Source organism: Hemiscyllium ocellatum, chromosome 5 (assembly GCF_020745735.1).
Source record: "Hemiscyllium ocellatum isolate sHemOce1 chromosome 5, sHemOce1.pat.X.cur, whole genome shotgun sequence".
NCBI classification, from domain to species: domain Eukaryota; kingdom Metazoa; phylum Chordata; class Chondrichthyes; order Orectolobiformes; family Hemiscylliidae; genus Hemiscyllium; species Hemiscyllium ocellatum.
Genome location: NC_083405.1, coordinates 66499657 through 66515482, shown reverse-complemented (window position 1 = coordinate 66515482; position 15826 = coordinate 66499657). Strand labels below are relative to the sequence as shown.

Genomic DNA, 15826 nt, shown 5'->3' with positions numbered 1-15826 from the left:
CACTTAATTAGGAGACCATACCAGATACAGTCTCACTAATCCCCTCTATAATTGAAGCATAACATCCCTAATTTGGTGTTCTCTTCCCTCATACTTACAAGTAACATTCTATTAGCTGTCATAATTACTTGCTAAACATGCATACTAACCTTTTGCCGTAGAACATCCAGTTCCCTATGCATCTGAGAACTCTGCAATGTCTCACTATTTAAATAAAATGTTAGGTTTTTATTTGTTCTGCCCAAATGAGCAAGTTCACATTTTCCCACATTACACTTGATTTGCCAGATCTTTGCTTACTCAGTTAACCTATCACTATCCCTTAGCTACCTCCTTACTTCCCCTCACAACTTACTTTGCTACCTATCTTTCGGTGTTATCAGTAAATTTGGGTGACAACTGTGGTCCCTTCATCCAAGATACTTATATAAATTATAAAACATTGAGGCTTTTGAGAATCCATTCAAGGGATGTGAGCATCACTGGTTAGCCCAGCATTTAGTTCGCCTCTCTAGCTGCCTTTGAGAAGGTGGTGGTGAACAGCCTTCTTGAACCATTGTCGTTCATGTGTGGAGGTACCCACAATGCCACAGGGGAGAGACTTCTAAGATTTTCAGGCAGCAACACTAAAGGCATGGTTCAATGAATCATTTACCTTCAATTTCATATGAAATGGATCTGAAGAAAAGTTATACAGGATGAGAAAAGTTACGTTTCTCTCTCCAGATGCTGACAGACCTGCTGAGTCTCTCTAGCACTCTCTGTGTTGGAATTATGAAGTGGGTTTCTTGATAAATGAGAACATTTTTTAAATTAAAAACTTGAAAACAAAACTGTCTGGTTTATAAAACTAAGGAAATCAACAGAAATTGAAGAGCCTTCCTTCAGCAGTGCTATCAGCAGAATCTGAGTTTTTACCTGGGACTTTGTGGACTTTATAAATTTAATCTTAATCCAACGTATAAGGTTGTGGAAAATATGAAGCTATGTATTTTGGGCTGCATTAGAATTTTAAAGCACTCCCATCCCTTACAGTAATTCGAGCACTTCTCTATTACATTGGTATTATTTATGTAATGATATGGAAACTCTACCGCCACCTTTTTATGTTAAAAATCACCCCCCCCCCCCCCAGGTTATAGTCCAACAGGTTTACTTGGAAGCACTAGCTTTTGCAGCGCTGCTCCTTATCCTTCATCAGGTGGTAAGGAGCAGTGCTCTGAAAGCTAGTGCTTCCAAATAAACCTGTTGGACTATAACCTGGTGTTGTGTGATTTTTAACTTTGTGCACCCTAGTCCAACACCAGCATCTCCAAATCATGACTTTTTATGATAGCCAGCCTATGAAGACTGTAATGATCAGTGTAAAAAGAAGATGTACTTTGAAATAATCATATCACTAATCTAAGTGAATATAATTTGGGCTGAAAATCTGCAGAAGAACTAAAAGCTTTTAAAACTATGTTTTTAAAATACAACTGTGCACAATGCCGCTAGATATTCCTGAATAAAAGCCTATACATAAATTAAAGAGTCAGGCAATCTTATAAAATGAACTGTCAAATTTGGTCTAGTAATTTGGCAGCATTTATTGTCATAGCTTGTCAGTTCCTCACCTCTGGATGCTGGTTGAGTACATATATTTTCTTGCTTTTGCATCTCTTGTAATTTCAGATGTTCCATCATATGAAGGCTGTGATATAATACAGATACTGCATATTTTACAATATAAAAGACAAGGATTAAAAACTACATGATTAATTATAGATTGAAATTCAAACAAAAAAGTAAACTTTGCATTTACTGGTCATACCTGACCTGGAGAATCCACATTGAAGTTAAAATTATGAGTTTTGAGAGAACTGGGAGCTGAGTGCGGTGCTGGGGTCACTCGAACTGGACTTGTCCAACCTTAAAAAAATATATTTTACTTCAATCAGTAGTTCTCCACTTTATATGTCATTATCGCACTCAGTTCAGTTCACTGACAATGAATGCTATTGAAAGCATTTTACAGATTAAATTAGTAGAAGTAGTGATTCACAGTCATTAACCAGTATGTTAACTTTCCTGTTAAGGAAGAATGGAATTAAAAAGGATCATCAAGCCATTAACCAAATGCTTTGTCAGGTCAAACGCAATTTACTATGGCTATGTAACCTAACTGATCAACTGAACTACCTGATTTAAAGTTTGTTATAATCAAGTTCCGATCCCAAATATAATGAAACTAAATTCCACAATATTCACAAATTCACTATTTACTGCTGCTGTAACAATATTCTCTTTTTATTTTTTCATCTCATCCTCTCTCTGCCCTCAGCAAAATTATTCTAGTCTTGTCAGCTGAATCACTACTGGATAAGTGAAACAGAGGTAAAGCCTGCTGGAAACACTGGGCAATGGGGTGGCACTGTGGCTCAGTGGTTAGCGTGGCTGCCTCACAGCACCAGGGTCCCAGGTTTGATTCCAACCTTGGGTGACTGTCTGTGTGCAGTTTGCACATTGTCTCTATGTTTGCATGGGTTTCCTCCCACAGTCCAAAGATGTGCAGGTCAGGTGAATTGGCTGTGCTAAATTGCCCATAGTGTTCGATGTGTTAGTCAGAAGGAAATGGATCTGGGTGGGTTAGTCTTTGGAGGGTTGATGTGGACTGTTGGGCTGAAGGGCCTGTTTCCACACTATAGGGAATCTAGTCAAATCATGTAGTTCCAAGTCTGGATGGCGTGTTGTGTGGCTTGGGAGAGGAACTTGGTCCCATGTATCTGCTGCCCCTGCCTTTTCAGGTTCTGGGCTCGGAAAGTGCTGCCTAAGAGACCTGGGTGAGCTACTACAGTGAATCTTGCAGATTGTAAACACTACTGTTGGTTTGTAATAACAGTGAATGAAGTGAATGCTGAAGCTAGTGGACCAAGTATCCCCCAAGCAACATGGGAACATGAGGGGAATTTTAACAAGGCAGTGCATGGGTTATGGTGGGAGGTTGAAATTGTGAAAAAGTGCAACTATTTCATGAAGCCTCCTGCAATCTGCTACCTTCAACATTCAAACACACTGCATTTAACTGCACACATATGAAAAGGTTCATTCAAAGTATTTCTGCTGGAACGTTATCTTACATAATTTAGTTCATTGTCATTAACACTGCCAAAGTTCAAAGGCATTGGTCCCACTGTGGCATTTGGTTTATTCCACCACATGCCTGGAGCTTGTGTAGTGTAACTTTGAGCTTCCAGTGAGGGCCAAGGTAACCAGTGGTCTCACTTTGACTTGCACCAGCAGCAGCCTGCAGCCAGAGGGAGCTGCAGACAATTGTGGCTCACTGGAGAGCACAGTCTGGACATATGTTCCATAGACAGAAGCCAAACTTTGTCAACATGTCAGAACACCAGTGTCCCAGGAGGCTCAGTGTCTTGTGTCAGCAGGTAGCAAACATTCATGGCCCCTAGTAACAAAATCTGTGCCATCTGAAACTGAGGGATACGTTTTACCCATGGCAGTCAGATTTATCATTTGCTCAACATTTTTGCCTCCAGATCGTCCAGAAAAATATGCAGCATTTTACAGTTGGCAGTACACAATAAAACACAAGACTGATTGTTGATTTGCCAGGGTACAAAATTACATCAAATTTGTCTGCAGATGGCAGGCTTAATCAATGGCACACCACTGCCAAGAAATCACCTCGAATGTTCATTAATTGGGAGGGTTTCCTCTGGTGTACAGCCACATTGCAAACTTTGTGCAAGTGTATGCAAGATACCTGGCAAACAACCTTCTTCATGTTGTTACTCTATAAACAGCTTTGCCAGCTGTTTGTTTGGAGATGATACTTACCTTTTTAAACCAATAGCATCTCTTAGAAATGCAGGGAATGCAGCACCACAGCAATACAATGAGTGCTGAATGACCACCATTTGCGTCATCGAACATACTGAAGATGTAGTTCCAAATGTCAGGACACATCTGAAGGCTCCTGCAGTATGAACACGTCTTCATCTCCAGACAGCACTGCACAATGGCAAGGTTTGGATTTTCACGGGCATCACAGAGCCTCTTCAGATGATTCCAATAAGGAGGAGGAAGATAAGAAGGTAAGGAAATGGAGGAATGTGATGCAGGTAATCTGCCTCCCTTTTTGTACATTATTGGCAGGATACACTCACCATTGTGAGGTTTACTTCCAAAAGTCCACCATCTAACAACCACTTTTATTGCCCTCCTTATTTTGCAACTGTCATGGAGCAGTCTGTAAACAACCAAGCCTCCTTTTCACAGCTTCTTGTTGCTCATTGTCAATCCCTGATTCTTTTCATTACTACAAAACACAAATGACTATTTACTATTCAGGAATGGGCAAGGCAGGAGAGATTAGTATTTACGTCGTTCGCATATAGAAAGCAAAGTAAACTGTCTAACAATACGCAACACATCCCTATGCAACAACAAATCTTTACACTTCCTTTTCTTCACACTTGTATGAAGTGGAACATTTGTGACTTTAACAGCGGCAAAAGTCAAGGTGTGAACATTTGCATTCATCTTTAGCCAGAAGTGCTGAGTAGATTCTCCATCTTGGCCTCCTCCAGAGATTGAGGGTGGTTTAGTGGTTTGGATAGAAATTGACTGGCTGAATGAAGACAGAGAGTGGTGGTTGATGGGAAATGTCCATCCTGGAGTTCCGCTACTAATGGTGTACTACAAGGATCTGTTTTGGGCCACTGCTATTTGTCATTTTAATAAATGACGTCGATGAAGGGGTAGAGGATGGGTTAGTAAATTTGTGAATGACACTAAGATCAGTAGAGTTGTGGATAATGCTGAAGGATGTTGCAGGTTACAGAGGGACACAGATAAGCCGCAGAGCTGGTCTGAGAAGTGGCAAATGGAGTTTAATATGGAAAAGTGTAAGGTGATTCACTTTGGAAGGAGCAATAGGAATAAAGAGTACTGGACTAATGGTAAGATTCTTGGTAGTGTAGATGAGCAGAGATCTCAGTATCCATGTACATCGATCCATGAAAGTTGCCAACTAGGTTGATAGGGTTGTTAAGAAGGCTTACGGTACATTCGCTTTTATTGGCAGAGGGATTGAGTTTCAGAGCCACGAGGTCATGCTGCAGCTATACAAAACTCTGGTGCGGCCGCACTTGGAATATTGCGTACAGGTCTGGTCACACATTCTTGGAAGGATGTGAAAGCACTGGAAAGGGTGCAGAGGAGATTTACTAGGATGTTGCATAGTATGGAGGGAAGTTCTTAGGAGGAAAGACTGAGGGACTTGCAGCTGTTTCGTCAGAGAGAAGATTGAAAGGTGACATAATTGAGAGATATAGGATAATCAGAGGGTTAGATAGGATGGACGATGAGAGCCTTTTTCCTTGGAAGGTGACGACCAGAACAAGGGGAATAGCTTTAAATTGAGGGGTGATAGATATAGGATAGACGTCAGAGGTAGTTTCTTTACTCAGAGAGCAGTAGGGGCGTGGAATGCACTGCCTGCAAAAGTAGTAGACTCACTAACCTTAAGGGCATTTAAATGGTCATTGGATAAATATATGGATGATAATGGAATAGTGTGGGTTAGACGGGCTTCAGATAGGTTTCACAGGTCAGTGCAACATTGAGGATCAAAGGGTCTGTACTGCGCTGCAATGTTCTATGTAACAAGCATACACACATGCACTCGTTCACACTGATTAGAAAAACAAAATGAATCTAAAAAGATAATTTAAGAACAATTTGAATCAGTCACTGAGTTGTTCATGAAGTGTAGATAGTTGAACTTTGTGGATGTTGCAGCAAGTATTACTGGGAACAGTGGTATTAATAGTTGAACAGTTAGTTTCATGATCTTTAATTTTGTATTTTGTTTGAGACTCTTTATTTTAACTGTGCACTGAATTATAATATTCAGGGCAAGCCAGAAAAAAAAAACCTTCTGTTATCCTGTTTTTCTTTTGATTGGCTGCTGGCTGACTTTTAGCACCCTGAGTGAGATATTTTCTTTACCTGCAACACAGGGGTATCCAGTGGTCGGTTCTTTGACTGCCATGCTTACAGCACACTAACACTTGAAGCCAGACTGGCGCACAAGAGAATAATCAGTTCCATTAGCACAGTCCAGTTGAAATGAAACTGACTGTTAACTTTTATCCTTCAGTAATCTGCAAATAGAAACGTTCAAAATGTGCTTGCAATTTAAAACATAATCTGCAGGGAGGTGTTGTGCAACGGTTGTCTGTCCTTCATTATTTTTGTAGTCACAAGCGATCATAGTTCAGTGTGTTTGAAGTTTCTTTTACACCTTCATGTGAGATATCCCATTGGTCCAAAAAACAATCTTTTTTTGCTAGGCCGCCACTGAGTTTATACCTACAGTCGTTTAATTTTTGCAGCAGTCCTCTTAAAAAAAATGCATGTTGGAATTAAGGGCGAAAAGCACCCATAATATTTCAGGGTTCTGAACTGTTGCCATCAGTGATCTATGAGTGAGAGTGATGGCATGTGTTGAATGGATGCATGGAAAGCATTTAGAGTCACAGAGTCACAGAGGTGTACAGCACGGAAACAGACCCTTCAGTCCAACACGTCCATGCTGACCAGATATCCCAAATTAATCTAGTCCCATTTGCCAGCACTTGGCCAATATCCCTTCAAACCCTTCCTATACATGCACTCATCCAGATACCTTTTAGATATTGTAATTGTACCAGCTTCCACCACTTCCTCTGGCAGCTCATTCCACAACACTCTCTGTATGAAGAAGTTGCCCTTTAGGTCCCTTTTATATCTTTTTCCTCTCACCCAAAACCTATGCCTTCTGATTCTGGACTCATCCACTCCAGGGAAAATACCTTATTTATCTTATTCATGCCCCTCATGATTTTATAAAACTCTATAAGCACACCCCTCAGCCTCCAATGCTCCAGGGAAAACACCCCGAGCCTATTTAGCCTTTCCTACAGCTCAAACCCTTCAACCCTGGCAACATCCTTGTAAATCTTGTCTGAACCCTTTCAAGTTTCATAACATCATTTCAATAGAAGGGAGACCAGAATTGCACACAATATTCCAAAAGTGGCCTAACCAATGTCCAGTACAGCTGCAACATGACCTCCCAACTCCTATACTCAATGATCTGACCAATAAAGGAAAGCATATTAAACACCATCTTCACTGTCCTATCTACCTATGACTTTACTTTCAAGGAACTATGAACCTGCACTGATGATGAGGGGCAGGTATCTTATGTGTTAGGAGGTGTGTGAATGCCAGCTGTGGACAGACCAATGAGAATGTGAGGAAGGGCATAGACAGAGAAGGAAAAGTGTAATTGCAATACAAATGAGTTTAAGGAATAGGTGTGAGATGGTGGAATGTGAGAGTTGGAGCGACACGCACAGAATGTAACTTAATGTTGTGATAAAGGTTCACGACTTATTGTTATTCTTGTTATTGTTGGGAATTCTGGGTTCTATAGTGGACAGAACCATATATAGATTAAATAAAAACCAAAAGAACTGTGGATGCTGTAAATCAGACATAAAAATAGAAATTGCTTTTTTGAGATTCTGAGGAAGGGTCACTCAACCCGAAACATTAACTCTGATGCTACCAGACCTGCTGAGCTTCTCCAGCAATTTATACTTTTGGTGATGTTGGTCATGTATAGATTAAGTTTGTTTTACATTTCTGTACTATAAGAGTTAAGAGGTGCAACTTTCGTTTTGAGTTCTGTGAGCAATGTCTAGTTCTCTGGAAATTAGTTTACTTGCATTCAAATTCGTCTGCTTATAAAAAGTGAATAGTTCAGTGCTTTATAAAATAACTGCAGAGAGAAAAAAATTATAATTGGTTGCCTAAACACCATGTTTTATGACACTAGGAAACATATACAGAAAGGAAGTTATTTTAGAAAGAGAAACAGAACCTTCCTTGAGGTGAGTAAGTGTAGAATGTTTTTCACAGAAAGAAGCAGTTCATTCAGAGACAAAAGGCTGATATGTGAGCAGCAGTGCAATGTAGATGTCTCCAGAACAGTTATGGCAGAAGAAACAAAGTCCTGAGTGACTTAGATGTTAGTCAGAGAAAAACTCCAGGAGCAGAACGTTTTATGGTAGCAAATAGGAAAGTATTTACAAGGCTGCTGAATGTATGAGTTTCAAGAACACATTAGCAAGTAAGTGAGCTGTGTTAACAGCTTGTTTAAGGATCTCATGAAAATACATTAACTGGAGAAGACATCAATGCAGACTTTTGCCAGAAATAAACTGAGTGCAGCTGTGCCAACCAACAGTGGAAACTGAGTGACTGAGGTTTGAGAATCTATAAGTTTATTGTTGAGACTAAAACAATTGAATCTTTATTTCTGGTATTTATAATAAGACCATGACAAGTAGTTCTTACATTGTGTAAATAGTTCATTATTTTTCCTTTTGTGTGCAGTAAACTTTAATGTTACTTCATTAAAAGTACACTGGCAGCCTCTTATAAATATGTTCAGTGACTGACCACTATGGTAAACAACTTGTTAAAATAAAAGCTCAAGATCTATCAAGCCATATTACACTCTCTGATCTGACTTATCTAGTATTACTATCAACTGTGGTGATAGCAATATACCATTGACCTTACATTGCGTGCCCTGTTTGAATCATTGAGTCTTTTCCGAGATTGTATCCAGGAATATGGCACTGCAGGGTCTGGTTGCTGTTCACCTCACTTCCCACCAAACATGCCACCTTGCTCCCATCACTATGGAACACTGGATCTCATGCTTTTTGCAGTGCTCACATCATATTGTGGTGGCATCACTGAACGAAGGTGCAGCCTTTTCAATCTTGACACCATCTCTTACTTTTTTTTCTCTTTAGCTCCTGAATCTTAACTCAAGATTTAAATATGCAAGTTTCAGTTGTGCCATGCAAGTTGTCACTCGACTCCCTGACACTAATTGGTGAGAAAAACTAAAAGTTACATCATAATAAAGTAACTGAATTAGGAAAAGCCACTGGTAAATGCACTGAACGGAGTAGCTCTCTGCAAATGACTGAAGGAGAACAGTTCTCTGCAGAGTACTGGAGTGGCTGTCTGCAAACTAGTGGAGCATACTGTTCCCACCAAGTTGAGATTTAACATCCAGCCAAATGTCTGCCACAAGCAGCTTTGAATTCTGTTTATGTAATACCAGCCTGTTTTTTGTTGCAATTAGAGTGAGGGTGTCTCTTTGCATATCAGCATCAGTTATTCCACTGCTTCACTTTTGCCAATTCTTGCAAACTGATGGGATGAGTGAAATATTTGGAAAGTAATAGCTAACCATTTCAACTATTTCATGACTATAGTTTCTGTGATCACAAAGATAAAGTATCAAAAAACGGTGCAGATAACATTAAAGCCTGTCCCTGACAAAGCATATGTATTTTGGTTGATGTTACTATATGAATCTACATCACTGCACAGACGAATAGTAATCAGGAATTAAAGCAGGAATGTGATATCCCTGTTGAGCATTGCATATGATGTCATCTTGAATTGTCTTTTCCCTATGATCTAACTCTGTGGAACTGACTTGAGGTGAACATCCTGCTGCTCCAGAATTCAACTTAGATTCAATCTTTGACTGTTCCCTTCCTCCACAACCCTTCCATCTTGTGCTGTGACCATGCACAAGGAACTTCCACCCAAGTCAGAATGGTGTGTGGTTTGGGAGGGAAAAGTTGAGGTAATCCATCTTGGGTGATGGAGATCACCCTTCAGAGATACTGCTAAAGAGAGCTTGGTGGCTTGTTGCAGTGATTCCAGGAGATAGTGCACATTGCAACCAGAGGGTGCCCATTGTGGAGAGAGTTAATATTTAAGTTGGTGAATAGAATACGAATTAGGTGTCAGAAAAGTCTCAAGTTTCTTAAGTTTTGTTACATTGAACCAATTCAGGCAAATAGAATGTATTCCATCATCCATGAGATGTGTATCTTGGTAGTGGTGAGAGAATTTGGGGACTCAGAAAGTGAACCATTCACCACAGAATACATATCCTCATAGCCACTATAATTGTGATTTATCTGGTGAGATTTTGCACAACGGCGACTCCAGAATGTTGGTAGGAAATGTCAGTCAATGTCAGTGGCAAGAATATGAGATGCTTAGTGTCTTAGAGTAAGATACACTGAGAGCACTTGCAAACCTGAAGACATTTATTTCTGTTATACTGGAGGAAGCAGCATCCTACATTTATCCTTGCTTTCTACAGATGGAACTGTAACACTAAAGGGCACAAACAGAGTTGGTACAACATCCCAACACACCCTAATGCTGCACTCTTACTGGATCCAGCAGGATTCACCTCACTTGTCTGAAATTAAAAGCACAGAAGCTAGGATTCTACGTGACAACTACATTTGCATAACACTATAATCATTTTCTTTAGCACAACTCCAGTTGATGGACCAGAATTCAGCATCCAGTTCCAGTCCACTTTTACCACTCAGCTGATTCCCCTCTGAAATGTTCAGTATCTTCTCCTTCTCAATACCTACCCGCTTCCCCTTCTTAGTTCCTCAGCCCCTCCACCACCCTAAATGCCCAATTTTCTATCAACCTCAATGCCCAATCGCTCCTCATCCTCAATCCCTCCTCCTCCCCAATGCCCAATCCCACCTCCTTCCCAATGCCCAATCCCTCTTTAGCCCCAATGCCCAATCCCTCTCCTTAACCCCAATGCCAAATCCCTCCTCCTCCCCAATGCCCAATCCCTCCTTAGTCCCAATGCCCAATCCCTCCTCCTCCCCAATGCCCAATCCCTCCTCCTCCCCAATGCCCAATCCCTCCTTAGCCCCAATGCCCAATCCCTCCTCCTCCCCAATGCCCAATCCCTCCTCCTCCCCAATGCCCAATCCCTCCTCCTCCCCAATGCCCAATTCCTCCTCCTAAACCCCAATACTCAACCCCTCCTCATCCTGCAAAATCCAAACCCTCTTTATCCCCAATGCCCAATCCCTCCTCCTCAATGCCCAGTCCCTCCTCCTCAATGGCAATCCCTCCTCCTCCCCAATGCCCAATCCCTCCTCAACCCCAATACTCAATCCCTCCTCATCCCGCAAAGTCCAAACCCTCTTCCTCCCCAATGCCCAGCCCTTCTCCCATGCCCATGATCCGCTCCTAGTTTGTACCTCCCACTCTGGCTCGGATAGCAGCGGCGGACACGGATCTGGAGTTCCAGAGGCGGCTCTCGCCTGTCTCCTGCACGGCCACCGGGATGGCGGTGTGTGCTCGGCACTCGCCGCCCGGCTCTCTGTGAAACGCCAGGTTGGGGATCCTGCTGGTGCCGCTGTCGGCGCTGGCTCCGGGGCTGATGAAGCCGGACGTGGAGTCCAGCAGCTGCACCTCATGCCGGTGCGGGGCGAGCGGGTACAACTCCTCGGGAGCCGCCGCGTCCGGGCTCCAGCGGGCGAACGCCGCGTTGTCCTGCTCCCGGAAACTGGTGAAGAAATGCCGGTCCTCGGGTCCCCTCACGAACGGTATCACCGTCTGAGCCATGGCAGCCCAGGGCCGGGCCAGGCTGACCGAGGGGGCCATCACTGAGAGGCAGCCCCAGGGTGGGGAGGCTCCCGGGGAAGGGGGGGCAGGGAGCCGCGTCTTGTCGCTGCTCGGCAACCGAGATCACAGAGGCCGGAGCCGAGATCATAAAGGAGCCGGCACCACAGAGAAAGCAGCCTCCAGCACCGGCAGTGTAAACCTAGCAGAGACTACAAAGGGCAGTGTCTCCAGGGAAACACTGTCGACAGCACCAGAGGAGCCTAAACCTGAACTTGAACCTAAACCTAAACCTGAACCTATACCTGAACCTTAACCTAAACCTAAACCTACACCTAAACCTAAACCTGAACCTTAACTTAAACCTGAACCTTAACTTAAACCTTAACCTTAACCTGAACCAGAACCTTAACCTGAACTTGAACCTGAACCTACACCTAAACCCGAACCTAAACCTTAACCTGAACCTTAACCTGAACCTACACCTAAACCAACACTTAAACCTGAACCTGAACCATCTGAGTCAGCACTTCCACCATGTAGACCTTCTCCACAGCTCCCCATCCTCAAGGCAGAAGTTAGCCCAGGGCTAGCAATAGATTTGGCAATTAGACCCTGCTAGTGAGCGCCAGATTTAAAACAGAAAGAAAGACAGAACTGACCACCACAAAATAACTGGGAAACCTCCGCTGCCTGTTTGTGTTGTGGCAACAATCGGCAATTTCTCTGCTTCCTATCCGAGCCAGACTCTGACTGGCTGCTTAATATTGCCTTGGTTTTCCTGATATGAGGTAACAGAGATGGGGTGCGAGGACAGTAGTTACCAGGACCTGGTTAGTTGGTGCAACAGTCAGTACAATACGCAGGGACATTTCAAGTAGTTGAGCTGCCAGTTGAAAAATTGGAGCTTCAGCCATACTGCTTGTCACATTGTCATGTCCAATCTTGATAAATATGCAAGTCTTTGTTAACAATGTCTTTACGTGACAAGACTTGGGCAACATTCAGGATTGAGTTGGCCCTGGAGTGAGCAGAACAACATATGAGGAAAGGCTAGGCCTGTATCCTCTGGAATTTAGAGGTCATTTAATTAAAGGACATAAATATGGGAGGTGATGGTCTAATGGTACCATCGGCAGACTATTAATCCACGGAAATCAGCTAATGTCCTGGGGATTTGGATTTGAATGCCAGTGTGGTAATTGGTGGAGTTTAAATTCAATGAAAAAACTCTGGAATTAAGAATCTATTGATAACCATGTTTGTTAGCAAAATCCATCAGGCTCACTAATGTCCTTTTGAGTCTTTACCAAAAGGATTTCCCTTGCTAAAAGAGACTGAGTTAACGTTTTGGGCCCATACTTACTTTTCTTTGATCGGAAAGGTTAAGTGTTTTCTCTCTCTGCAGATACTGCCACACCTGCTTAATTTCTCTGGCACTTTTTGTTTTTATTTCAGGTTTCTAGCATCTGCAATATTTTACTGTTGTTGTCCAGGTCTCAGAGCTTCTATCTGCCACCTTCTATCTGTCATTCTACACTGTACCCTCTTTAGGTGCTGTTTAGCTAACTCACCTATTCAATGTAATCTCTCCCTCACCTCCGATACATAATCTAATTGTGAGATCTCCAATTTTGGCCCTGTTATTTTTTCTTTAATTAATTTCAAAGGGCCTCTCACTTCATGACCAAATATTAACTCAAAGGGAGTGAACGGAGTAGATTCATTTGGGGCATCTCTAATGGCAAACAATACAAATTGGATATCTTTATCCTAATCATTTGGCTAATTCTGACAGTATGCTCTCAACATGGTCTTCAGGGTCTGATGCCACTTTTCTAAAGCTCCCTGGGATTCAGGATGGTACACACTGGATTTAGAGTGCTGTATACCTAAGTTATCTGTGACCTCCTCAAACAGCCTAGCAGTAAAATTTGACCCTTGGTCCGACTGACTCTCTCTGGGTAGCCCATAGCATGTGAAGAATGCTACTAACTGCTTTACCACCTTTTTTTGCCTTGATACTGTGTAATGGAATTGCCTCCAGAAATCTGGTAGACACATCCATTATGGTTACCAAGTACTGGTTCCCACTTGTGGTTCTCAGGAGGGGACCTACACAATCAATTATAACCCGTGTAAAAGGAATTGGCAACAAAGTTGGTGGTTTATTACTGCCTGTGGCTTACCTATCATTTGGCATGAATGACACGTATGGAAGAAGTTAACCATATCCTTATGCATTCCAGGCCAAAAAAAATGTTTTTGTACCTTAGCCAGTTTCGTACCTCTAGGTGACCGCCTACAGGTAGTTCACATGCTATACATAACACTTCCTGTCTGAATGCTACCGGCAACACAATCCGGTACACTTCAGCACATTTCTCCCCTGCACTAACCTGCCGTGGTCTCCATTTCTGTGTTCGGATTCTATCTTTTAGGTAATAACCCTCCAGAATATTCTATCCCTCCTTTTTGGAGTACATATCTACGTATATATCTTTTATCGTCTTGTCTTGCCTCTGCAAGTCCCTTAGTCTTTCAGGAAGTCAGACACACTTCTGTCGGACTCTCTGCCTATTCAGGTTTTTCCTGCACCATTATGTCAAACTGGGTATCCACTAACTGAACCTCAACTCCTTCATCTTTCTCTTTACTTGTCGCTTTGTGCAGTGACTTATGATAGTGGGATCTGGTCACCACACAGTCTGGGAAAATACCAGGATATTTCTGTTTTAACTCCTCAGTCTCTTGGTCTTCCTTTGGTTTTCTCCACAACAAGGGGTGTCACTCCCACCTTGGATCCTGCCAAATCATTCCCAAGAGCAAACTGAATTCCTGGAACTGACACTCTGTCAATCACTCCCACTGTAACTTCCCCAGTCTTAAGTTGGCACTCCAACCTGATCTTACATGGGAAATGCAACATTTCTGTCCATCTATCCCACAAACTCCCACACTCGCGGGTAACAGATTAGAAAAAGTGCATATTCGTTTATCCCTTACGATCAGTGACTGGTTAGACCCTGTATCTCTCAAACCTATAGCTTCTTGTCCTTCTGCCCCTGTTCTTTCTGAGTAAACTTTTCCCACAGAGGCAAATTCTTTGACGAGATCAGGTACTAACTCCATACCCAACCCCTGCTCAGGCTGTGCACTCTCCTATAGCTCCTTGGCTCTTCTTGGGGTCTCCTTTACTACCTTCACTAATGTCACTGGCTCAGCTTCTTTTACCACATCTTTACCCACAGTGCCTTTCTTTAATGATCAGCAGTGTGACTTTACATGTCCCACTTTACCACAGTGGAAACACCTGAGACCTTTCACCTCCTTTCCACCCTCTTGGGCTTCTTTTTTATCCTGTGATAAAACCTTACTACTGCTCTCTACTCTTGGTTTTGTAGTGTAGGATCCCCCCTTCTTCCAACTTCTATCCCTCATAGGACGAAATTCTGGCTGGAAGCTTGACTTATGCACCAACATGTACTCATCTGCTAATTCTGCTGCCCTTCCCACTTCCTGAACTTTCTATTCCTCTATGTGAATTCTTACCATCTCTAGAAATGAGTTTTTAAACTCCTTCAGCAGAATAATCTCTCTTAGAGCCTCAAATGTCCTATATATTTTCAAAGCACACACCCATCAATCAAATTGACTATGTTTAATTCTTTCAAACTCACCGTAAGTCTGACCTGGTTCCTCCTTTGTACTTCTGAACCACTGGCTGTATGCTTCTGTTACCAATTCATAAGAACTTAAAATAGCCTGTTTAACCTTTCATAATCTCTTGACCGTTCATCTGACAATGCGGCAAATATCTCATGAGCTCTGCCTATCAATCTAGTCTGAACTAGTATTACCCATAAATCCTTGGACCACTCCATCTGCCTAGCCAATTTTTCAAATGAAATAAAGAAAGCTTCAACATCGTTCTCATCAAAATGTGGCAGAGTTTTGACATTTTTTTTCTATCACTACCTCCTCTTTTAATCTCTTTCCTGTTAACTTGACTTTACTGACTAAGGAGCAACTTCTCAATGTCAAAGTCTCTTATCTCTGTCTTCTCTCTCTCTTTCTTTCTTTCTTCTCTCTCTTTCTTTTCCTCTCTCTGTTTACTCAACCAAGAACCTTCTCTCTCTCTCTTTTCCTCTCTCTGTCTTCTCTCTCTTTCCCTTTCTCTTTGTTTATCTTCTAACTCCATTTTCCTCAATTACAGTCTAAGTTTTTCTCCCTCTACTGCATTTGTCTGTTTCTCTGACACACCTAAATGTTTGAGTAATTCCCTTAC

General features: G+C 42.2%; 1 protein-coding gene across 1 annotated transcript in view; it reads right to left on the bottom strand.

Annotated features, from left to right (window-relative positions):
- Positions 1–11569, bottom strand: part of LOC132816062 (protein SPMIP7) — a 51564-nt gene extending 39995 nt beyond the window's left edge. The window contains exons 1-3 of the mRNA XM_060825485.1: positions 11175–11569; positions 1814–1911; positions 1617–1693 (exon numbers count right to left, since the gene is read on the bottom strand). Coding sequence (XP_060681468.1) covers positions 1617–1693; positions 1814–1911; positions 11175–11541 — 542 coding nt within the window. The 5' untranslated portion in view covers positions 11542–11569. The remainder of the gene's footprint in view (positions 1–1616; positions 1694–1813; positions 1912–11174) is intronic.
- Between the last annotated feature and the right edge of the window lie 4257 nt (positions 11570–15826).